General features: G+C 43.4%; 1 protein-coding gene across 1 annotated transcript in view; it reads left to right on the top strand.

The window, feature by feature from the left end:
• The window catches only part of clec16a (C-type lectin domain containing 16A), a 302,517-nt gene that overhangs the window by 23,005 nt on the left and 254,134 nt on the right, over positions 1–25,378 (top strand). Inside the window, exons 7-9 of the mRNA XM_068056378.1 lie at positions 514–637; positions 2,685–2,859; positions 16,084–16,137. Of these exons, the coding sequence (XP_067912479.1) occupies positions 514–637; positions 2,685–2,859; positions 16,084–16,137 (353 nt within the window). The remainder of the gene's footprint in view (positions 1–513; positions 638–2,684; positions 2,860–16,083; positions 16,138–25,378) is intronic.

Genomic DNA, 25,378 nt, shown 5'->3' with positions numbered 1-25,378 from the left:
TGACACTGAGGTTGTGAACAGTCTGGTTTAGCCTCTGACAGTTGCCAGGGAGAGGAATGGAGTTTGTAGCGGGGACTGCAGACAATATTTAATTGGGGAAAATTTTTGCTTGTCAGTATGGATGTCAGATAAGCAGTCTGATTTAGCAACAGTGGATTCACAAGCATAAATGTGTTTTTGGTAAAAAAAAAATAAACCCGATAGATAACCAAAGAATTTAAAATAAATGCCCCTAGAGTTTTGTGAACTTAAAAAAAAAAGTTTTTAAGTAAAGTGCCAGTTCAGCAAGTTTGAATAGTGCCAAGTAGATTTGAAGGTCAGTGACTGTGATTAAAGCATTGTGAGCATGAGATAGTAAAATGATGCTTTCAAGGTTAAATGAAGACCATATTTATTTCAGAAATAATATTGTAGTTGGATGCTGAAGGTGTTTTAGACCGTGGTACTGAGATGCAGAGTTTCAGTTTTGCATTCTGTAACATGGAGCTCTGTTTTGCTTTTATATGTGGACAGTGGACAACCAGCTTATGCTGCACTACATCAGAGACAAAACAGCAGTTCCCTATTTCTCCAATTTGGTTTGGTTCATTGGAAGCCATGTGATTGAGTTGGACAACTGTGTGCAAACTGACGAAGAGTAAGTTTCGAAATGTTTTGTAACACCTGGAAAGAATTCTTGTGTACTTTGCTATCTGTATTGTGAAGGGCTCAGTTAAACTGCATTTTGTATGTGTAGCACATTGTTTCATAAGAAGTGAAACTTTGGCTGGTTAATATATAACCTGCATCAGTAGGAATTTCAATATCAGCACCAATTTTGTTCAAGCCACTGCTAGGATCCATTTGAGCTGCTAGTAATGGATGTTCAAAAGAAACTGATATTACACTTCACTGCAAGTCATGAATGAGCAACACTTCTTTAACATGCTGCTGACTTTGCTAAGGGCCGTTACAAAACAGTAACATTTATTCTCTTAAATTTTTGACAAATTTGATGAGTGGGTATATCAACAAAAAAAGCTTTGCTATTAATTTAAGAATTTTTGTTTTTAAACTCTTAACTTTAAAATAAAGCAAGAGCCTGGTTTTGCCATCATGATGATGTTGAAATTATCAGCGTTCGCCGTCATTACTCCTCTGAAACTGACAGCAGCTTCTGGAGTCCACACATGCGTAGTTAAATGCAGAAATCCAGAAATTGTTGATGGTTATTCTACCCTTCTCCATAGTGTACACTGTTGAAGTTCCCCCAGTCTGCAATTAGTTAGAAATCACAGAACTGATGAGAACTTGCCCATTTAGAATATTGGTCTCACTGTTAGAACCCTTGAAAAAAATTACACGTTGTTGAATAAGTTCAAAATTGCTGCTGCAAAACCTTTTTGGTCCTAATAAACGAGGCAAACTCATTAATGCTTGTGGAATCTACTTTTATGTGCGTGCTTGAATCCCTTAAATGTGTAATAATGGCGAAAAGGAATGCTAGATCACTTTGCATTTACTTATGTCTTTTTCATATAGACAATTCTGGTACTGTATTAGAATAGGTTTGGAGTGCTGCAGGTCTGCAGTAAGAAGTGCTGAAGAATTATCAGGAAACTTAAAGGATTCTATGAACAAAAGTGAGCTTTTTTAAAAAAAAAAAAAATTAGGCATGGCGGAGAAATTCCCTGTTGAGCAGCACTATATTTTTGTGGAATGTCAAATTCCTCCATTTAAAAAAAAAAAATCCACATTTTAAAATTCCATTAACAAATTTTAATAATTTAAGTTCTTCCTCAATCCCATATGTATGACCCAATCATTTTATTTTGTTCTCTGTAAAAACTTAATTGAAAGGAAAGGATAATCAGTATATTTTACTTCCTGGTTTGCTGTCTGTGAGAATACTTTAATGTGATTGGCTGCTTATCCATCAATATTGATGGATGCCTGGAGATCCCCTTGACTTGGCGCCAAGATCAAATTAACATCGGAAAAGGGGAAATGCATGCCACAGAGATCGCTGTGGGCAGCTTTCTTCAAGACCCTGCTGCTGACCTCGAAATCCGGGCTGTAGTTGAACAACCTCCTTTCATACTTTATGCATATCTCTCATTTGAACATGGTTGCGGAGAAATTAATTCGCTTCAAGTGGCGCTACCTTGACTGCGTTGATTCCTTCGGGGCAGGCTGTGGCCCACGTGACTTTCTTCAACCATATTAATGAGAAATGCCATCTGGGTCACAGGTCGCTGCCTGTGGTGCTGCCTGCTCCCCGTGAATCAACATAGTCTGTGTAGCGTTGCTCAACAGGGAATTTCTCTGCCATGCCTTTTTTTTTAAAAAAAGCTCACTTTTGTTTATTGAATCCTTTAAGTTTCCTGATAATTCTTCACTCCTTACTGTAGACCTGCAACACTTCAAAACTATTCTAGTACAGTACCAGAATTGTTTCTATGATAAAGTAAATGCAAAGTGATCTAGCATTCCTTTTCTCCATTATTACGCATTTAAGGGATTCAAGCACTTGCACATAAAAGTAGATTCCACAAGCATTAATGAGTTTGCCTCGTTTATTAGGACAAGGAGAAATATTTTTCTTTGCCTTTCCTGAATGTTGAGGTTAGATGCTGTAATTTACAGGTGTTGTATATTGCAAAATAGGTGATGTTCTCAGTAATTTTTAACTCTTGTTATGACAGGCATAGAAATAGAGCCAGATTGAGTGACCTGGTAGCAGAACATTTGGATCACCTACATTATTTGAATGATATCCTGATCATTAACTGTGAATTCCTGAACGACGTACTAACGGACCATCTTTTAAACAGACTTTTCCTGCCGTTGTATGTCTATTCATTGGTGTCTCAAGAACAGGTAAGCAGTCTTTAAATTTTATTATGTAGGATATTCTAAAACATCTGAATATTTAATCTGTATGATGATAATCTCTATCATATTACATTTTGCTTATGGATGGTGTGACAATGAAACCGTATAAGAAAGTCTGGGTATAAAACTTGTCTGCCTTTTCAAAATAGCCTTGTAATGTAGGTCTATTGCAACAGATATAGAAAATCACATTAAGCTGATGTGTAATAAGAAATATTTCTTTGTTGATTGGCGCACCGACAGCATTCTTTCAATAAATAGACATTTTGTGGTCCAGACGATGCTATTACAGATGTGTGGGATGTACCACATGCATTCTAATAGAGTATAATATGAGTAACTTAACATATTAACGGATCTTCTTGGTGCTGCTTACTGAGGCAGCAGCTGTGCTGCTTCATAAGGACAAAACCATATAATATACAATGTACCCTGCTGCTGAAGTGTAGCTGTGTGTAGATGCACAATGCAGGAGTGTGAGACTTAGACTGAGTTTAATTACTCTGATTTCTTAACCATTTACAGGATTGTTCTTAATGCTCTGATTAATTAGACATCAGAATGGCTTAAACAAGGAATTTTCGACCCTAACTGCCTCATCTTCACTATAGACGTCCAATCTCTCTACACCTCCATTCCCCCACCAGAATGGTCTGAGGGCTCCTCGTTTCTTCCTTGAACAGAGGCCCAACCAGTCCCCATCCACCACCACCCTCCTCCGCCTGGCTGAACTTGTTCTCACATGGAACAACAACTCCTTCAACTCCACTCACTTCCTTCAAATAAAAGGTGTTGCCATGGGTACCTGCATGGATCCTAGTTATGCCTGTCTTTTTGTGGGAGATGTCGAACATTCCTTGTTTCAGTCCTACTCATGCCCCCTCCCTCACCTCTTTTTTTCGGTACATTGATAACGATCGGTGCCGCTTCCTGCTCTTGATCTGAACTGGAAAACTTCATCAACTTTGCTTCCAATTTCCACCCTTCTCTCACCTTTACGTGGTCCATCACTGACCCTTCCTGTCCCTTCCCTTCCTCGACTTCTCTGTCTCCATCTCTGGGGATGGGCTGTCCACTAATATTCATTATAAGCCCACAATTCCCACGGCTGCCTTGACTACACTTCCTGATACCGTTTCCTGTAAGGGCCCCATCCCATTCTCCCAGTTTCTCTGTCTCCAATGCATGTGTTCTGATGATGCAACCTTCCACAACAGTGCTTCTGACATGTCTTCCTTTTTTCTCAACCGAGGATTTCCCTCCCACTGTGGTTGACAGGGCCTTCAACTGTGTGCGGTCCATTTCCCGCACCATTCTGCCCTCACCAGTTTACCCCCCTGCCAGAACCGCGACGGGGTTCCACTTGTCCTCCCTTTCACCCCACCAGCCTCCACATCCAAAGGATCATCCTCCGTCATTTCTGCCACCTCCAGCGTGATGCCACCACCAAACACGTCTTCCCCTGTCAGCATTCCGAAGGGATCGTTTTCTCTGCGACACCCTGGTCCACTCCTCCATCGCCCCCAACGCCTCGTCGTCTTCCCACGGCACCTTCCCATGCAATACTTTTCTAACCGTTGCCAGTTCTGATGAAAGATCGCAGACCTGAAATGTTAACTCCGCTTCTCTCTCCACAGATGCTGCCTGACCTTCTGAGTACTTCCAGCACTTCCTGTTTTTACTTCCGATTTCCAGCATCTGCAGTATTTTGCTTTCTTTATTATATCAGAATGGCATGCTTTCTTCTATTTTTCTTTATCAAGTATAACTCTTGAGGTCAGTTAGAGGTGTGCAAATGTCTCACTCTTGGGTCAGTAACATATTTTCTGTTACTGACAGAAGTTTCTAATTTTGGTATTGCTGTTTTCGAAGTATGAGCCAGAATTTGCATATAGTACGAAGAGTGACAGGTAAATGCGCAACACACAAAGTGTATGCATAGATTACTCTAAATATATTTATAGTGGGAACTTCAACCATGTACAAGCAACTGTGGTGTACCGTGTGTATGTAACACATTTTAGTGAGGAAAAAAATGAATTGCTTTTCTTTTTTACTGCGCACTCGATTGGTGAATACACAGTTGTGTGTGACTGAGCATGCTACACGCATTAACAACGCCACTTGTATTTCTATAGCGCTTTTAACATAATAAAACATCCAAAAACACTTCATTAGGGAATTATAAACAAAATTTTACACCAATACTGGTATTTCCTTCACTGCTTAAGGACACTGACTCAAGAAGGGTCGTCATTTTTGTGGTTGCCAGTAGTTTTCTAATGCTTTACTTTAGTCGACTAACTTCATTTTTGTCCAGATAGGAAGTGTTAGGAGGTTGGTTGATTGTTGAGGGAGGTTTTGGTAATTGAGTCTGATCTGTCAATCTGATGTTCACACAAACACTTCTTAGAAGCAGTCACCGGATAGTAATCAGGAGCCTGAACCCTTGCTAACTTTTTTCCTTTTGTTCTTTTTCAGGACACTTATATCAATTGTTTATTCACTGCTGCCTCTGAAATCAGTTAATTGCATAGACCAAGGATTAAGCCTCAGACTTTCCTTGCCTGTATGGTTCAGCAGCATACTGGATGGTGCATTTTTGCAGTCAGACATTGGGGGGTGCTCTCTAAGTGAATTGTTAAGTTAAATTGGTCAATCTCCCATGACATTGTGTATGAGGAGTGAAGACCAACTGTAGTATTCAGGGGCAGAGGATAACTGAACCAGAGTATGCTGGCATAATTCAGTGCCATTTTTGTTTAAAGTCATACATTGTTTTTATTGGTCCATTGTCTGGTAGCACTCTTGCCTGTAAATCAGAAGGTCTCTGGTTGAAGTCCCACTCCAGAAACTTGAGCACAAAATCTAGTGTGGCATTCCAGTGCAGTACTGAGGGAGTGCTGCACTGTCAGAGGGTGCCGTCTTTAGGATATGTTAAACCGAGGTTAGTCTTCCCTTTCAGGTGGACATAAAAGATCCAATGGTGCTATTTTGAAGAGGAGCAGAGGAGTTCTCTCTGATGTCCTGGCCAATATTTACCGCTCAACCAACACCTGAAAATATCTGATCATTATCACATCACTGTTTGTTTGTGGGGCCGAGCTGTGTGCAAATTAGCTGCTCTGTTTCCTACATTACAGCAGTGACTACACTTCAATAAGTACTTAATTGGCTGTAAAGCAGTTTGGCATGTTCAGAGGTCGTGAAAAGTGCTACATAAATGAAAGTCTTTGTTTATCATGCAAAGTTGCACCCTCCTGCCAGTAGTGGTACTGCAGCATCTTCAGTAGTAGGATAGTATGACAAGTTTACATATGCCACTTCTATTATAAATGAGGACATAGCAATTTAGAATGGAAAAATTGATGGGGAGCGTGTGCAGTTGTAACATTTTTATGATATATAATACCAGAAGTGGGTGGTCAGCTAGCCTGAACAGATCTACCGCTTTGGATATTGTTGGGGGAGATGGCTCGGGGAAAGCAGCAAGAGCCAAGTTCATGGCACCATGGGTGGCTGAGCTGCACAGGAGGGGAGGAAGAGGAGTGGCAAGGCTATAGTGATAGGGGATTCTATTGTAAGGGGTACAGATAGGTGTTTCTGTAGCCGCAAACGTGACTCCAGGATGGTGTGTTTCCTCCCTACTAATAAGGTAGATGAATTTAGGGCACTGATTAACACATGGGGATATGACATTGCTATCACAGGTTGAGGGTACGGCAGGACTGGCAGCTCAATCTTCCAGGGTATAGAATCTTCAGGCGTGACAGGGGAGGGGGTAAAAGAGGAGGTGGCATTGCACTGTTGATCAAGGAGTCAATTACTGCAGTAAGGAGGGCTGATATCTTAGAAGATATCTCAAGTGAGGCCGTATGGGTAGAACTTAAAAACAAAAAGGGGGTAATCACTTTGCTGGGAGTGTACTATAGGCCTCCAAACAGTCAGGGAGAGATAGAAGAGCAGATATGTAGGCAAATCTCAGAGGTGTAATAATAATGGGGGATTTCAACTTCCCCAATATTAACTGGGATAGTCTTAGTGCAAAAGGCTTAAAGGGGGCAAAATTCTTAAAGTGCATCCAGGAGAGCTTTTTGAGCCAGCACGTAGAAAGTCCTACAAGAGAAGAGGCGGTACTGGACCTAATCTTAGGGAATGAAGCTGGACAAGTGGTAGAAGTGTCAATGGGGGAGCTTTGGAAAAGGACAAAGAGGAACTGGAAATAAAAGTACTGAATTGGGGAAAGGCCAGTTTCAATATGATAAAACAGGATCTGGCCAAAGTGGACTGGGAGCAGCTACTTGTAGGAAAGTTGACATCAGACCAGTGGGAGTCATTCAAAAAGGAAATAGAGAGTGTTCAGGGCCAACATGTTCCCATAAAGGTGAAGGGTAGGACCAACAAGTCCAGGGAACCCTGGATGTCAAGGGATATAGAGGATTGGATAAAAAAAAAAAAATGAGGCTTATGACAGATTCACTGCGCTGAAAACAATGGAGGCCCTAGAGAAGTATAGAAAGTGTAGGGGGGGGGGTTACTTAAAAAGTAATTAGGAGAGCGATGAGGGGACAAGAGAAAACACTGGCGGGCAAGATCAAGGAAAATCCTAAGACGTTCTATAAGTATATTAAGGGAAAGAGTAGGGCCCATTAGGGACCAAAGTGGCAATCTGTGTGTGGAGCCGGAGCGCACGGGTGAAGTTTTAAATGATTACTTTTATCTGTGTTCACTATGGAGAAGGACGATGTAGTGTAGAGATCAGGGAGGGGGATTGTGATATACTTGCACAAATTCGCATTGAAAGGGAGGATGTATTAGCTGTTTTAGCGGGCTAAAAAGTGGATAAAACATGAGGCCCAGATGAGATGTATCCCAGGCTGTTATGTGAGGCAAGGGAGGAGATGGGGGCTCTGACACACATTTTCAAATCCTCTCTGGCCATAGGAGAGGTACCAGAGGACTGGAGGACAGTGAATGTGGTACCATTATTCAAGAAGGGTAGCAGGGACAAACCATGTAATTGCAGGCCAGTGAGTCTAACATCAGTGGTCGGGAAACTATTGGAAAAAACTCTGAGGGACAGGATTAATCTCTACTTGGAGAGGCAGGAATTCATCAGGGATAGTCAGCATGGCTTTGTGAGGGGGAGATTGTGTCTAACAAATTTGTTTGAATTTTTCGAGGAGGTGACTAGATGTGTAGATGAGGGTAAAGCAGTTGATGTAATCTACATAGACTTCAGTAAGGCTTTTGATAAGGTCTCGCATGGGAGATCGGTTAAGAAGGTAAGAGCCCATGGGATCCAGGGCAATTTGGCAAATTGGATCCAAGATTGGCTTAGTGGCAGGAGGCAGAGGTGATGGTCGGGGGTTGTTTTTGCGAGTGGAAGCCTGTGACCAGTGGTGTATGCAGGGATTGGTGCTGGGACCCTTGCTGTTTGTAGAGTACATTAATGATTTAGACGTGAATATAGGAAGTATGATCAGTAACTTTGCAGATGACACGAAAATTGGTGTTGTAAATAGTGAGGAGGAAAGCCTTCGATTACAGGCCGATATAGATGGGCTGGTAAGGTGGGCAGAGCAGTAGCAAATGGAATTTAATCTTGAGAAGTGTGAGGTGATGGATTTTGGGAGGACTAAAAAGGCAAGGGAATATACAATGGATGGTCATCGTCGTCTTCTTTGGCCTCCTTGTCTCGAGAGACAATGGGTAAGCGTCTAGAGGAGGTCAGTGGTTTGTGGAGCAGTGCCTGGAGTGGCTATAAAGGCCAATTCTAGAGTGACAGACTCTTCGACAGGCGTTGCAGATAAAATTGGTTGTTGGGGCTGTTACACAGTTGGCTCTCTCCTTGTGCTTCTGTCTTTTTTCCTGCCAACTGCTAAGTCTCTTCGACTGCCACTCATTAGCCCCGCCTTTATGGCTGTCCGCCAACTCTGGCGATCACTGGCAACTGACTCCCACGACTTGTGGTCAGTGTCACAGGGCTTCATGTTGCGTTTGCAGATGTCTTTAAAGCGGAGACGTGGACGGCCGGTGGGTCTGATGCCAGTGACGAGCTCGCTGTACAATGCGTCCTTGGGGATCCTGCCATCTTCCATGTGGCTCACATGGCCAAGCCAATGAATGTTAGGACCCTAGGAAGTACAGAGGGTCAGAGGGACCTTGGTGTACTTGTCCATAGATCGCTGAAGACAGCAGCACAGGTAGATTATGTTAGGAAGGCATATGGGATACTTGCCTTCATTAGCTGCGGAATATAAGAGCAGGGAGGTTATGACGGAGCTGTATAAAACGCTAGTTAGGCCACAGCTGGAGTACTGTGTACAGTTTTGATTGCTGCACTATAGGAAGGATGTGCTTGCACTGGAGAGGGTGCAGAGGACATTCATCAGGATGTTGCCTGGGCTGGACCATTTCAGCTATGAAGAAAGACTGGAAAGACTAGGGTTGTTTCCCTTAGCGCAGATAAGGATGAGGGGGCACCTGGTTGAGGTATACAAAATTATGAGGGGCATTGATAGGATAGATAGGAAGAAACTTTTTCCCTTAGCAGAGGGATCAATAGGGGCAGGAGGTTTGGAGGGGGATTTGAGGAAAAATCTTTTCACCCAGAGGGTGGTTGGAATCTGGAACACATTACCTAAAGCGGTGGTAGAGGCAGGAACCCTCACAACATTGAAGGAGTATTTAAATGAGCACTTGAAACATCATAGCATACAGGGCTATGGGCCAAGTGCTGGAAAATGGGATTAGAATAGATAGGTGCTTGATGGCTGACACAGACACGATGGGCCAAAGGGCCTGTTTCTGTGCTGTATAACTCCATGACTCTAAAGCCATTTTTCATTACGTTTCCTAATTTGTTTACAGCTCTCAGGAGCTCTGCCCCATCTCTATTGATACCAACCAGCAGCAGAATTGGAAAGAAACCATACAGGTTGAGGCGGCCGTTTATTTAAAAAAAAATGTTTTAACTCCGTCTCAGAAGGACTGCTGCTATCCAAAATTAAGACATTGATTTGGCAAATTAAGTGCAAGGCGGCATATTTTTACAATAAATGTTCAAGGATATGGTCATTGTTTAACCGTAATCATGAAGATTGCTGTAATGTGCAGGTTCGTTGTGTTCCAGTTGTATTTTAATGTTTGAAGCAGGCAATTAAAAGAAAAAGGAGCCTGAAAGTGAGAAGCTAGGGATTGGCAAAAACAAAAGTGAAAGTTTGTTGAGCAGAAATTGGAGATTACTCACATCAGAGAAAGAACAGGGACCGAACAAAATGAAGCATTGGGGTGTAGAGGAAAACTGGAACAGGAGAGTGAAAAATAGAAAATAACAGAAATGACAATTCAAAAGATATAGAAATAGAAAAAATATAAACAGAAAATATGTATATAGTAATCATTTAAAAAAGAATGGATGTAATGTGCGTTAGGTAGAGCATGGCTACCTGACCCGAACCCGACGGGACCCAACGACATCTGTTGGGCTCGGTTTGATTTGGATCATACTTCTGGGTCTGGCGTTCGGGATCGGGTCGGGTCTGACACATTCTATTATCACCTCTGGTAAATGGACTTGAAAGATTGTTTAGTTAGTTTTTTTTTAAGCTTGTGCAGATAAGTAACAAAGTGAAAAATGGAAGGTTGGTTAACTGATGGTCGGGTCAGGTTGGGCTCGGGGAAAAAATGAAAGGACTCTGGCCGGGTTGGATGTGGTTCTGTCGGGCTCGGGTCGGGTTTCGTTTGCAGACCTGAGCCGACCTTTAGTGCTATGGCGATGGCTACAAAATAATAGTTATAGTAAGGTAATATCTGTACGTGCCACTTAACACCAAACTAGGAATTTGTAGTATCTAGGCCAGTTACTGTTTTCTTGCTGTGAGTCATGAAAAGGATTGGAATAAAGGAAAACTATTCAGCTCAACTTTTTCATTCTGAATTATTGCATCTGCGAAGCAAACTGCAAGTGGCAGGTTTCATTTCAGTATGTCATCAGTTTATAAAGTGGAAGCTGAAGTAAATACTTGTGTGCATCCAATTTTATTGTACTGTCTGCAGTAATCCTTGGACCAGAGGTTTATAGATAAGGATATTGCAAAATATTTCCATATTGTGAGCTGAAAAATGTTCACTGCTATCTGAATATTATGATAACTGAAGGAAAAAGCAAAAAACTACATGTGCTGGGAATGCAAAACAAACAAGGAAGGTACTGGAAACACAAAGCAGATCAGTCAGAAGAGATGCGTTAATGATTCAGGTGTAGTAGGCCCATCTGAACATAGGGACTGGTTAGATTGGCTGTAATATTGAAGTGGCCTCCATATGCAAGATTCCAGTAAAACAGTTGGCAGAGTAGTTGGGGTTACAGTAAAAGCAAAATACTGCGGAAGCTGGAAATCTGAAATAAAAACAAGAAATGCTGGAAATACTCAGCAGGTCTGGCAGCATCTGTGGAGAGAGAAGCAGAGTTAACATTTCAGGTCAGTGATCCTTCTTCAGAACTGGCAAATATTAGAAATGTCAAAGGTTATAAGCAAGTAAAGTGGGGGTGGGGCAAGAGATAACAAAGGAGAAGGTGTAGATAGGACAAGGTCACAGAATAGCTGACCAGAAGGTCATGGAGAAAAGGCAAACAATATGTTAATGGTGTGTTGAAAGACAAAGCATTAGTACAGATAGGGTGTTCACGGACTGAAGATTGAACAGCAAGTACAAACATGAAATAAAAGTGGGTAAGCAAACTGAACAAACCAAGATGAAATAAAATAAACACACAAAACAAGTAAGAAAGAAAAAATAAGTAAAATTTGAAGTAAAATGGGGGGCCCGTCATGCTCTGAAATTATTGAACTCCATGTTCAGTCTGGCAGGCTGCATTGTGCCTAATCGGTAAATGAGATGCTGTTCCTCGAGCTTGCGTTGATGTTCATTGGAACACTGAGCAATCCCAGGACAGAGATGAGAGCAGGGGGAAGTGTTGAAATGGCAAGCAACCGGAAGCTTGGGGTCCTGCTTGCAGACTGAGCGGAGGTGTTCCGCAAAGCAGTCGCCCGGTCTGCGTCTGGTCTCCCCAGTGTAGAGGAGACCACATTATGAGCAGCGAATACAGTATACGACATTGAAAGAAGTCCAAGTAAATCGCTGCTTCACCTGAAAGGAGTGTTTGGGGCCTGGGATAGTGAGGAGAGAGGAGGTAAATGGGCAGGTATTACACCTCCGGTGATTGCAGGGGAAGGTGCCATGGGAAGGGGACGAGGTGGTGGGGGTAATGGAGCAGTGGACCAGGGTGTCACGGAGGGAACGATCCCTTCGGAATGCTGACAGGGGAAAGGAGGGGAAGATGCGTTTGGTAGTGGCATCTCGCTGGAGGTGGCAGAAATGGCAGAGGGTGATCCTTTGGATATGGAGGCTGATGGGGTGGAAAGTGAGGACAAGGGGAACCCTGTCGCGATTCTGGGAGGGAGGGGAAGGAATGAGGGTAGAGGTGCGGGAAATGGGCCGGACACGGTTGAGGGCCCTGTCAACCACAGTGGGGTGCGGTGGGGGGGAATCCTCGGTTGAGGAAAAAGGAAGACCTATCAGAAGTGCTGTCATGGAAGGTAGCATCATCAGAGCAGATGCGTCGGAGACGGAGAAACTGGGAGGATGGAATGGAGTCCTTACAGGAGGCAGGGTATGAAGAAGTGTCCTCAAGGTAGCTGTAGGAGTCGGTGGGCTTATAATGGATATTAGTAGACAGCCTATCCCCAGAGATGGAGACAGAAGTCAAGGAAGGGAAGTGTCGGAGATGGACCATGTAAAGGTGAGAGAAGGGTGGAAATTAGAAGCAAAGTTGATGAAGTTTTCCAGTTCGGGGTGGGAGCAGGAAACGACACCGATACAGTCATCAATGTATCGGGGGGGAAAAGGTGCGGGAGCGGGCATTAGTTGGACTGGGACAAAGAATGTTCGACACATCCCACAAAAAGACAGGCATAACTAGGACCCCTGCAGGTACTCATAGCAACACCTTTACTTGAAAGAAGTGAGTATTGAAGGAGAAGTTAATGTGAGAACAAGTTCAGCCAGGCGGAGGAGGGTGGTGGTGGATGGGGACTGGTTGGGCCTCTGTTCAAGGAAGAAGTGGAGATCCCTCAAACCGTCCTGGTGGGGGATGGAGGTGTAGGGAGGCGGTTCGGACCAGGAAACTGGAAATTGTCAAAATGACGTAAGGCGTTAGAGTCACGGATGTAGGTGGGAAGAGGCTGTCCGGGGTTGCGTGACAATGAGGTTGGAAGCTGTACAGGGAAGATCTCCAGAGGAGATGAGGTCAGTCCTGTGGACAGTAGCTTGATGTTCGGTGGTGGGGTCATGGTCCAGAGGGAGGTAGAAAGAAGTGTCTGTGAGTTGGTGCTGAGTCTCTGCAAGGTAGAGATTGGTACGCCATACAACAAGAGCACCACCCTTGTCTGCAGGTTTGATGACCATGTCGGGGTTAGACCTGAGAGAACGGAGTGCCTCAGGTTCAGTGGGGGACAGGTTAGAGTGAGTGGCAGAGAAATTGAGATGACCAGTGTCTCGCTGACAGTTTTCAATGAAAAGATGAAGAGTGGGTAAGAGGCCGGGGGAGGGGTCCAGGTGGAGGGAGAATGCTGGAGTTGGGTGAATGGGTCTGCTGGTTGGGGGGAGGACTCCTGATCAAAGAAGTGAGCCCGGAGGCAACGGAAGAAGAGCTCAATGTCGTGCCGAGCACGAAATTCATTGAGGTGGGGAGGTAAGGGATAAAACTGAGACCTTTGCTGAGTACAGAACGTTCAGCATCAGAGGGGGAGGTCAGAGTGTATAGTGAATACACTGCAATGGATCAGATCAGAAGGGGTGGGGTCAGCGGGAAGTAAAGTGGAAGGAGGATCAGGAGGAGCATTCGTCCCCATCAGCAGCTGGAGCTTGCGTTCCTTGACATCTGAAAGGAAGAAAAAAAAGTTTTTTGTTAGTGCGTCGGATGAGACGAAGGATGAAATGAAACTGCGGAGTAGAACAGCTTCGGGATAAGGTAAGACAGTGCTGCTGGAGAGAGCAGCAAGGACTCCATTCCATTCTCCCAGTTTCTCCGTCTCCGACGCGTCTGCTCTGATGATGCTACCTTCCATGTCAGCGCTTCTGATATGTCTTCCTTTTTCCTCAACCGAGGATTGACAGGGCCCTCAACAGTGTCCGACCCATTTCCCGCACCTCTACCCTCACCCCTTCTGCCACCCCAGAACCGCGACAGGGTTCCGTTCGTCTTCACTTTCCACCCCGTCAGCCTCCATATCCAAAGGATCGCCCTCCGCCATTTCCGCCAGCGTGATGCCACTACCAAACGCAACTTCCCCTCCTTTCCCCTGTCAGCATTCCGAAGGGATCGTTCCCTCCGCGACACCCTGGTCCACTCCTCCATTACCCCCACCACCTCGTCCCCTTCCCAAGGCACCTTCCCCTGCAATCGCCGGAGGTGTAATACCTGCCCATTTAACTCCTTTCTCCTCACTATCCCAGGCCCCAAAAACTCCTTTCAGGTGACGCAGCAATTTACTTGTACTTCTTTCAATGTAGTATACTGTATTCGCTGCTCACAGTGTGGTCTCCTCTACATTGGGGAGACCAAACACAGACTGGGTGACTGCTTTGCGCTACACCTCCGCTCAGTCCGCAAGCAGGACCCCAAGCTTCCGGTTGCTTGCCGTTTCAACACTCGCCCCTGTTCTCGTGCTCACATCTCTGTCCTGGGCTTGCTGCAGTGTTCCAGTGAACATCAACGCAAGCTCGAGGAACAGCATCTCATTTACCGATTAGGCACACTACAGCCTGCCAGACTGAACACTGAGTTCAATAATTTCAGAGCATGACTGGGCCCCCCATTTTACTTTTTTCTTTTTTTTTCTTATATTTTATATTTTTTTTGTTTGTTTATTTTATTTCATCTTGGTTTGTTCAGTTTGCTTACCCACTTTTTTTTCATATTTGTACTTGCTGCTGTTCAATTTTCAGTCTGTTAACACCCTATCTGTACTAATGCTTTGTCTTTCAACACACCATTAACATATTGTTTGCCTTTTCTCCATGACCTTCTGGTCAGCTATTATGTGACCTTGTCCTATCTACACCTTCTCCTTTTGCTATCTCTTGCCCCACCCCCGTTTTACTTGCTTATAACCTTTTGACATTTCTAATATTTGCCAGTTCTGAAGAAGGGTCACTGACCTGAAACGTTAACTTTGCTTCTCTCTGCACAGATGCTGCCAGACCTGCTGAGTATTTCCAGCATTTCTTGTTTTTAGTTGGGGTTATACTGCTGGAATGGAGACAGACCAGAGAGTTAGTGGAATTTGTCAGTGAACCTGGGTCAGCTTCAGCACTTGTGGGGTCACGGTTTGCCTCTAGTTCTCAGACTCCAACATGATTCTGCTGTCCAGGTATTATACAGGGCTATAATACAGTGGAATATCGTACAAAAAGGCCAAATTGAGTGCCAGCATTATTGGCAGACATAGCTGACCTTTTTATAAAATAAATTTGCCATTGACTCTTGTTCATAGTCATTCAGGACTACAAAAATAGATAGTTGGCTGTTTATATGGAGATGGCCATAAGTAAACTTGTAACTTTCAATATTTCACACCAAGTTGTGATTACTGTTGTAAATCCTTTGATCGCAGTCTAAGTGGGCATGAATAAGATTTTTTTTGGAAAATATTTATTCCATACACTGGTCAATCCTGCTGAAAAATGCAGCTGGGTTGCTCTATGTAGGATTTCGAGCTTTCTGGAAAGTAAGAATTAAACAGGATATCAGAAGTTTAGTTTTAAGTTTTAAAAAATCAGTTTTCCACTTGAAACCAATGTTTCTAGTTGAAATATTACATTTCCCCTGAAGTAGCAGTGGTGATTTACCTCTGAAATAATATGATGCATTAACTGCAGCTTTTCATTATAAAATTTATTTTAGTCTGTGTAAAAATGGGAAATGATTGGATTATATGCCAGTGAGGCCATTTCAGTAGAAGGCCAAAGAATCGAAATACAAGGTTCGGCATTTTCAGATAAAGGACGCATCTGATATTAAAATGAAAATTATATATTTTTAGGATGTGCACTTGTATCTCTTTGTGTTTATCAACCTTTTTATATAAATTGATGATCTGTGGAACAGAAGTGTTAAATTCAAATTTCTTTTTTCACCAGTGTGGTGATCATCCAAAGATAAGCCGTCAGGCGTCATTATATCTCCTTTCACAGGTATGTAAAACTCATTTCAAATTTTCATTTAACGATCTGGCTTATAATATTTACTTAAATCAGTCATTCTGAAATTTCAGTGGCTTGTTGATTTTGAAGAAGGGTCGTAACTATTGAACAGCATGTTACTAATAAAAAAAAATTGCAAGAATTAGACTAATAAATCAGGCGAAAATTGAAAAGAAATTTTTGTGATTTGTTAATCTAACTTTGGCAAATTTAAAGTTGTTTGTTTAATAATGGAAGGAATCTTATCTGATGTGAAGCTGTATTTAACAATTGTCTGTCCTTCTATTTGTGTTGCCTCCCTGTCCCTCCCTTACACAAGACAACTGTACTTATAGTTGAGTAATGGATTTAAGAAATTGAGAATAATTTGCAAATATGTTTCCTCATTTGAATTTAATCAATACCATATTTAAAGGTGAAATTGTGATTTAAAACTAAACTTTAAATATTTTATACCCAATCTTTCATAGCTATTTTATCCCCCTTTTGTTGTCACTTCACCCCCACCCGTTCTCCTTTCCTAAAAATTAGGCTTCTACACCACAAACTTTTCTCCTGCTCAGAGGGTGGACAGGGAACTTCCTTTTGTATTGCTCTTAACTCAGTTGCTGTCATGTGTTCAAGGCTGTCATGGCTTGGTTCACTCTTCAGTTTTCCCTCTACTCTTTTTGAGAAGTACCTTAAATCCACTTTACTAACTTTCCATGCTGATCACCTGAGATCAGGAGCTTGCTATATGACGAATTCGCCCCCTCAATTTCCTATGTAGCATCTTGTGAATCTCCAAAGAGAAGCAGTGAATAAATGATGCATGTATCATGATATTTAAAGTAAAACTATTAGCCATTAATATGACGATTAATTATAGAGGAATCCTGTTATCTGCCACCTTTTGAGAAAGATTTTAAAAATTTCAGTGTGACCTGAAAACAATTGCGTTTGTCAGGGCATTGTGAGGAAATTTAGTTATAATCTGGAGTGCACATGTACAGTCCAGCTGTCCGTTCACTCAGGTTTGTTGGTAAGTTCTGCTCAATGAATCTGATAAAACAGCCAGGAGCAAATGCCATGAGAGCTATGTCCCATCCTGTCTCAATTAGGGAATTTTCTGTAGTTAATTTTTTAATGTGATTTTTAAAAATAGTCTTCAGATTAGCTGCATCTCAGTTGCAACAACAACTTATATTTATGTAGTGCCTTTAACATAAAACAGCCTAAGGCGCTTCACAGTGGCATTATAAAACAAAGTTTGACACTGAGCCACCAAAGGAGATATTATGGCAGATGACCAAAAGCTTGGTCAAAGAGGTAGATTTTAAGTGTCTTAAAGGAGGAAAGAGAGGTTTAGGGAGGGAATTCCAGATCTTGGGGCCCAGGCAGCTGAATGGTAACCAATGGTGGAGTGATTTAAAATTGGAAATGCTCAAAAGTCTGGAATTAAATGAGCGCAGATGTTTGAAGGTTGTGGGGATAGAGGAGATTACAGAGCTAGGGAGGGACCAGGTCACGGAGGGATTTGAAAACAAGGATGAGAATTTTAAATTTGAGGCATTGTTTAATTGGGAGACAGTGTAGGCCAATGAGCACAGGGGTGATGGGTGAACAGCATTTGCTGCAAGCTAGGATATTAGTTTTGGATGATCTCAAGTTTCTCCAAAAGAGTTTCTTTACCCCAGGTCAACAAAATAGTTAACTTATGAAAACTATCCAGAGTGGCGGAGGTGGTGGTGTCGTGGTAATGTCACTAGACTAGTAACCCAGCTCTGGGGACATGGGTTCGAATCTCACCAGACCAGATGGTGGAATTTGAATTCAATTAATAAATCTGGAATCGAAAGCTAGTCTAGTGGTGACTATGAAATCAATTGTCAATTGTTGTAAAAACCCACCTGTTTAACTAATGTCCTTTCGGGAAGGAAATCAGTTGTCCTTACCTGGTCTGGCCTACATGTGATTCCAGACCCACAGCAATGTGGTTGCCTGTTAAATGCCCTCTGAAATGGCCTAGCAAGCCACTCAGTTGTATCAAATTGCTACAAAGTCTAGAAGAAGGAATGAAACTGGACGGACCACCCGGCATTGACCTAGGCACTGGAAACAACAATGGCAAACCCAGCCCTGTTGACCCTGCGAAGTCCCACTTAGAACATCTGGAGGCTTGTTCCAAAGTTGGGAGAGTTGTCCCACAGACTAGTCAAGCAATAGTCTGGCATAGAGATACTCACGGAATCATGCCCTGTAGACAATGTCCCAGACACCGCCATCAGCATGTCCTATCCCACCACAGTGGGAGGGACTTGCCCTGGGAGTCCTCAACATTGACTCCAGACCCCATGAAATCTCGTGGCCTCCGGTCAAACCTGGGCAAGGAAACCTCCTGTTGATTACCACGTACCGCTGCCCCCTTTACCCGTTTCTCCCCCCCCCCCCCCCCAACCGTCTGCTGTTGAATCAGTGCTTCTCCATGTTGAACACCAATAAGAAGCACTGAGGGTAGCAAGGATACAAAATGTACTCTGGGTTCTATCACCAAGAGTGGCTTGGTAGCACCACTATTGACCGAGCTGGCTGAGTCCTAAAGGGCATAGCTGCTAGACAGGGTCTGTGGCAGGTGGAGAGGGAACCAACAAGAGGAAAAAACCTACTTGACCTCGTCCTCATCAGTCTACCTGTCGCAGATGCATCTGTCCATGACAGTATCGGTAGGAGTGACCACCGCATGGTCCTTGTGGAGACAAAGTCCCGTCTTCGCATTGAGGGTACCCTCCCACCATTGTTATGTGGCACTACCACCGTGGTAAATGGGTTAGATTTCAAACAGTTCTAGCAACTCAAAACTGGGCATCCATGAGGCGCTGTGGGCTATCAGTAGCAGCAGAATTGTATTAAACCACAATCTGCAATCTCATGGTCCAGCATATCCTCCACTCTACCATTACCATCAAGCCAGGGACCAACCCTGGTTCAATGAAGAGTGTAGGAGGGCATGTCGGGAGTGACACCAGGCATACTTAAAAATGAGGTGTCAGCCTGGTGAAGCTACAACAAAGGGCAATTTGCATGCCAAACAGTGAAAGCAGCATGCAATAAACAGAGCTAAGCAATCCCATAACCAACAGATCAGATCCAAGCTCTGCAGTCCTGCCACATCCAGTCGTGAATGGTGGAGCAGGAGGAGGCTCCACAAATATCCCCATCCTCAACAATGGGGGAGCTCAGCACATCAGTGCAAAAGATGAGGCTGAAGCATTTGCATCCATCTTCAGACAGAACTGCCGAGTGAATGATCCATCTTGGCCTCCTCCTGAGGTCCCCAGCATCACAGATGCCAGTCTTCAGCCAATCTGATTCACTCCACGTGATATCAAGAAATGGCTGAAGGCACTGGATATTGCAAAGGCAATGGGCCGTGACAACATTCCAGCAATAGTACTGAAGACTTGTGTTCCAGAACTAGTTGTGCCCCTAGCCAAGCTGTTCCAATACAGCCACAACACTAGCATCTTCCCGGCGATGTGGAAAATTACCCAGGAATGTCCTGTGCACAAAAAGCAAGACAAATCCAACTGGGCCAATTACAGCGCTCTCAGTCTACTCCCAATCATCAACAAAGTGATGGAAGGGGTTTTCGACAGCGCTATGAAGTGGCACTTGCTCAGCAATAACCTGCTCACTGACGCTCAGTTTGGGTTCTGCCAGGGCCACTCCGCTTTCGCCCTCATTACAGCCTTGGTCCAAACACTGACAAAAGAGCTGAACTCGAGGTGAGGTGAGTGACTGTCCTTGACATCAAGGCAGCATTTGACCGAGTATGGCATCAAGGAGCCCTAGCAAAACTGGAGTCAATGGGAATTGGGGGAAAACCTCTCTGCTGCTTGGAGTAATACATTGCACAAAGGAAGATGGTTGTGGTTGTTGGTCAATCATCTCAGTCCCAGGACATCACAGCAGGGGTTCCTCAGGGTAGTGTCCTAGGCCTAACCATCTTCAGCAGCTTCATCAATGAACTTCCCTCCATCATAAGATCAGAAGTGGGGATGTTCACTGATTGTACAATGTTCACCATTTGTGATTCCTCAGATACTGAAGCAGCCCATGTCCATATGCAGCAAGACCTGGACAATATCCAGGCTTGGACTGATAAGTGGCAAGTAACATTTGTGCCACACAGGTGCCAGGTAATGACCATCTCAAACAAGGGAGACTCTGACCATCTCCCCTTTACATTCAATGTCATTACTGTCGCAGAATCCCCCACTATCAACATCCTGGGGGTCACCACTGACCAGAAATTGAACTGGATCAGCCACATAAATGCTGTGGCTACAAAAGAAGGTCAGAGGCTGGGAATTCTGTGGTGGGTAATTCGCCTCCTGCCTCCCCAAAGCCCGTTCACCATCGACAAGGCACAAGTCAGGAATGTGGTGGAATACTCTCCACTTTGCCTGTCTGAGTGCAGCTCCAACAACACTCAAGCTCAGCATCATCCAGGACAAAGCAGCTCGCTTGATTGGTACCCCATCCACTACCTTCAACATTCACTCCCTCCACCACTGACGCACAGTGACAGATGTGTGTACCGTATACAAGATGCACTGCAGCAACTCACCAAGGCTCCTTTGACAGCACCTTCTAAACCCGTGACCTCTACTACCTCTAAGGACAAGGGCAGCATATGCATGGGAACGCCACCACCTGCAAGTTCCCCTCCAAGCTGCACACCATCCTGACTTGGTACTATATTGCTGTTCCTTCACTGTCGTTGGGTCAAAATCGTGGAACTTATTTCCTAACATTTGGTGTACCTACACCCTCTGGACTGCAGCAATTTAAGAAGGCAGCTCACCACCACCTTTCAAGGGCAATTAGAAATGGGCAATAAATGCTGGCCTAGTTAGCAACACTCACATCCTACAAACGAAAAAAAAATCCAGCACTTCCGAATGTGTTTGGGGTTCCTTACCCAAATGCAAATTCATCTCCTACATGATAAGAACCTGGATATTGCACAGCTGGTACCATCACACATGAGTCTTTTCCAGTTAGTCACTGATGCATTTCCTGATAACTGAATAATGAACAGAAACAGGGATCCTGGTTGGTTTCCCAACTTGCCTTAGTGTGTGATCATGTTAATTTTACTGCCTGCAATGCCCATCCTCCTCCCCAACAGAGATCAACTGATTCAACAAAACAATTTTCATTTGTATAGTGCCTTTAACGTAGTAAAACATCCCAAGGCACTTTAATTTAAGATGGGGATTGAACTTGGAATATTTCCAGGCTTGTTTAGATCAATTGCACCTAACCGATTGCTTTGTAGGTTTATGCAATTGGGGAAGCTTTCTGCTGAAACTGTTAGTGATTTTTTTTGGATAAAGTTTATTATTTTAAAACAGAAGTGTTAGAGTCTGAGGTTTTGTATTACTGGAAATATAAGCAATTTTCTCAAAAATACAGCACGTCCAGGAACCAGTATAGTATAATGCTTTATTTTGGAAAAATATTTAATCTCTCGGTTCCTATTTTTAGTCTCCACTTCTTAATCGCCATACTCTGGTGTAGCTGCCTGTTTTGACTTCTGAGAATAAGCTTACTGGCTTCGCCACAGATGGATTTTAATATGCAATCATAAGGGTCAGGCAACATAATTGAGTGCAGCTTTTTAAGAAAACAAATACTGCTACTGATGAGCTTGCCCATTTCACTCTGTTTGTTTTGTTATAATCTGATATTAAACTCCTTTTGCTTGCCCTCCAATGATTTGATGGCCAGTGATGCAATGGACATTAATATAACTTTTTAGTTACAGTTCTGAAATGTTATTGTCTTAAAATATATTTGGGAAGTCTGCTATATTTTATTGAGAAGGCAAGGTGAAGCGGCAGTGGCTAAAGTTCAGGACACCACCAAAGTTGGAAAGAGTACACTAGAGAGGTAACTTTGAACACCCTACTGGTGGGGAGTCAATCTGCTGCACGTTAGAAATTTGGATGCGTGCTAGAATAATTTAAAATTAGTAGTTGTAGAGTCACGTGCAACATGCAAGGCATAGCAGGCTGCCTATTTTACATCCTTCCCAACTAGTGATTTGCAACGGCATGCCCGCTTTGCCCCACAGCTTGCTGGTGGCATTCAAATTTAGCTTGGGCCTCAGCCCTGCATAGCCCAATATTCACACTCTATGGAAAAGGCACCCTTTGGGAAACACTAAGTCAGAATGTTACATGTTGGGTAAAACAGAAACTGGTGATTAGATGACGCTAGCCTTGGATTTTAAAACTCGAGAAATTGAAGGAGGAAGGAAAGAGTGAGGAAGGTACAAAATTCCATGATTTTTGCATCCTTGGGAAAGAATAAAGTTGAGGGGAGAAGTGAGTATTCGTTGCAAAATAGTCGGAATTTAAGGAATAGGAAGTGTATGTAAGATGAAAGGAACAAGAGTAGAAAGTTCAGAGCAGCACTGAGTAGTATCAGTAAAACAAAGCCTAGGTTGCACGAGAGAGCTTGTTGGAAATTAGGTTAAAAAGAGAGAGATCATCTATCAGATGGCAAATGTTGTCTTGCATCCTCCCTGGAAGTATATGCGGTTCTTAAGAACCCTTCCCAGTTATCAGAGAAGTATTCAAACCTTGGACAGACCTGATATTTGTAGAGGAGGAAATAAGTTTATGGCAGGTAAGAGGGATCCCAGTTTCATGTAAGCTGCTTTAAGAAGAGATAATCTATGGGTGTTCCATTTGAGATGGAGACTTTAGTGAGGCCAAGAATGTTGATGTATGAAAAGGGCTAAGGATGAAGCCAATAATTCTAAGAGGAGGCAGCTCTTGGTTTAACCTTAAGGGGCACTAAGTCAGTAAATCAATGCCTCTGCAAGCCAGTCCATGTCAACCTGAGGTCTGAGGCAGATTTACTCTGGACCTTATTTAAATGTTAGCAGCAAGTGGTGGGTGCAAAATGAGTGTACTGCTGCAGATCATCCATTGGGACAAAATACACTGACTGCGATGTTGACTCGGCCAGCAAGTTGGTTCAGTGGGGTCTGGAGTGTGGAGGTGATGATATTGGGGTTGGGAATGGCCTCAAAATCTGGAGAAAATTGTGGCTCATTCAAGACTGGATGTCAGAATAGTCGGGGAGAAATTCAGCCCATAGCCACCCGTTTTTCTGCTATAAGATCGGCATTAACCCTCTGAATCCCTTGGCACAATCTACTGTGTTTGAGCGGGCAATTTGTAGTTACCCAGGCCACCCATTTAGAACCGATGCAAGTTTCCTTAAACATTGGAAAGACAGAAGCCATCATCTTTGCCATCCTGACTATCCTAAAGCTTTCCATCCTCCACGCTCTAACTTCAGCTCATTTAAATCTCTTTTGCCCATATTTTGTCCCACACATAAATACCTATCCTTCCTGTTCTTACTGATCTATTTCCTGGTCACTTTGTACCTCTAATTTAAAGTTTCCTGCCTTGTGTTTAAATCTCTGCAAAGACTGGTACCTCCCAATCTCTAAGTATTCACAACCCCCTCACCTCTTTTCTCCCCCCCCCCCCCCCCCCCCAAACTAAGCAGCCACCAGAATTCTTCATTCCTCCAACTTTGGGCTCTTTTTTTTTTACATCTCCCCCCTGCCTCACTATTAATGACTGTGCCTTTAGCTATCTAGGCCTTTCACTTCAGTATTCCTTCCAGCTCTCCACCTCCCTCTTTAAAACTCACTAGTTTAACCAAACATTTGGTCACCTCTGCTAATATCTCCTAAGGCTCTGTTTATTTTTGTCCAATTAGGCTACTATAAAATGTCTTGACGTTTTTCTACATTTAAAGTGCTTTATCAATGCAAGCTTTGTAGCTTGTTGACAAATAATATGCAGTTAATTAACAGGAAAGGTTATGAATATCATAGTTTTTCTTAAATCTATATCTAGCTATCCTGTGTGAATTTTAATCCTGTTTCAACATGGAGTGGACATCCTAAATTGTAACATGTTCTCCAAGCCTAAATTCATTTGTCTTCATCGGTTTGAAGTTACAGCTGCAACAAGAGAAAATCTAACCATCTCCTCTTGACATTCAAAGGCATTACAATCACTGAATCCCACACTATCAGCATCCTGGGGGTTGCCATTGACTAGAACCTGAACTGGAGTAGCCATATAAATACCGTGGCTACAAGAGCAGGTCAGAGGCTAGGAATCCTGTGGTGAGTAACTCACCATCTGACTCCCCAAAGCCTGTCCAACCTCTACAAGGCACAAGTCAGGAGTGTGATGGAATACTCTCCACTTGCCTGGATGGGTGCAGCTCCAACAATACTCCAGAAGCTCGACACCATCCAGGACAAAGCAGCCCGCTTGATCGGCACCCCATACTCAAACATTCACTCCCTCCACCACTGACGCACAGTGGCAGCAGCGTGTACCATCTACAAGATGCAATGCACCAAGGCCCCTGATACAACATCTTCCAAGCCGGCGACCTCTACCACCTAGAAGGACAAGATGCATGGGAACACCACCACCTGCAAGTTCCCCTCCAAGCCACACACCATCCTGACTTGGAACTATAGCGCCATTCCGTCACTGTCACGGGGTCAAAATCCTGGATCTCCCTTCCTAACAGTACTGTGGGTGTACCTACCCTATGTGGACTGCAGCGGTTCGTAAGAAGGCATCTCACAACCGCCTGTTCATGGGAAAGTGGGGATGGGCAATAAATGCTGGCCTAGCCAGAGAAGCCCACATCCCCATAAACAAATTAAAAAAAAAAAATGATTTTGGCCGTTTGCTCCTGATTTTCAAGTTTCTTTTGGTTGAGATGTGGCAACAATATGTGATCTCTTCTAATCCTGGTTAAAGAATGGGACCAGAATTGCAATTTGGTGGATTTTAACGAGCCAGTACTATTGTTTTTTTCAATTACCAATCAGTAATGCTCCCACAACAGAAGCAATATCCTTCGGTTTGTTAATTATATATGAAATGTGGTTATTTCAGAATTTAAAAAGTCCCAGTATGCACAGTTTTACCTTCCTGATTTGTAATGTGAATGTTTACTGCTGATTTTTATTGTACTTTGAAAAGTTAAAAGCATGTATATTTACAACACTGTACATCAACTAACGATACTTAATTACCCACAGGATATTATACCCTTTTGGGAACATTAACTATATGGTGATTTCAAACACACAGGCTTCTCAACAGAAGAGCCAAGTGTCAGCCCTCAT

The sequence above is a fragment of the Heterodontus francisci genome, chromosome 24 (genome assembly GCF_036365525.1).
Source record: "Heterodontus francisci isolate sHetFra1 chromosome 24, sHetFra1.hap1, whole genome shotgun sequence".
NCBI classification, from domain to species: Eukaryota; Metazoa; Chordata; class Chondrichthyes; order Heterodontiformes; family Heterodontidae; genus Heterodontus; species Heterodontus francisci.
The sequence above is the reverse complement of the archived record's forward strand: the minus strand, read 5'-3'. Positions and strand labels throughout refer to the sequence as shown.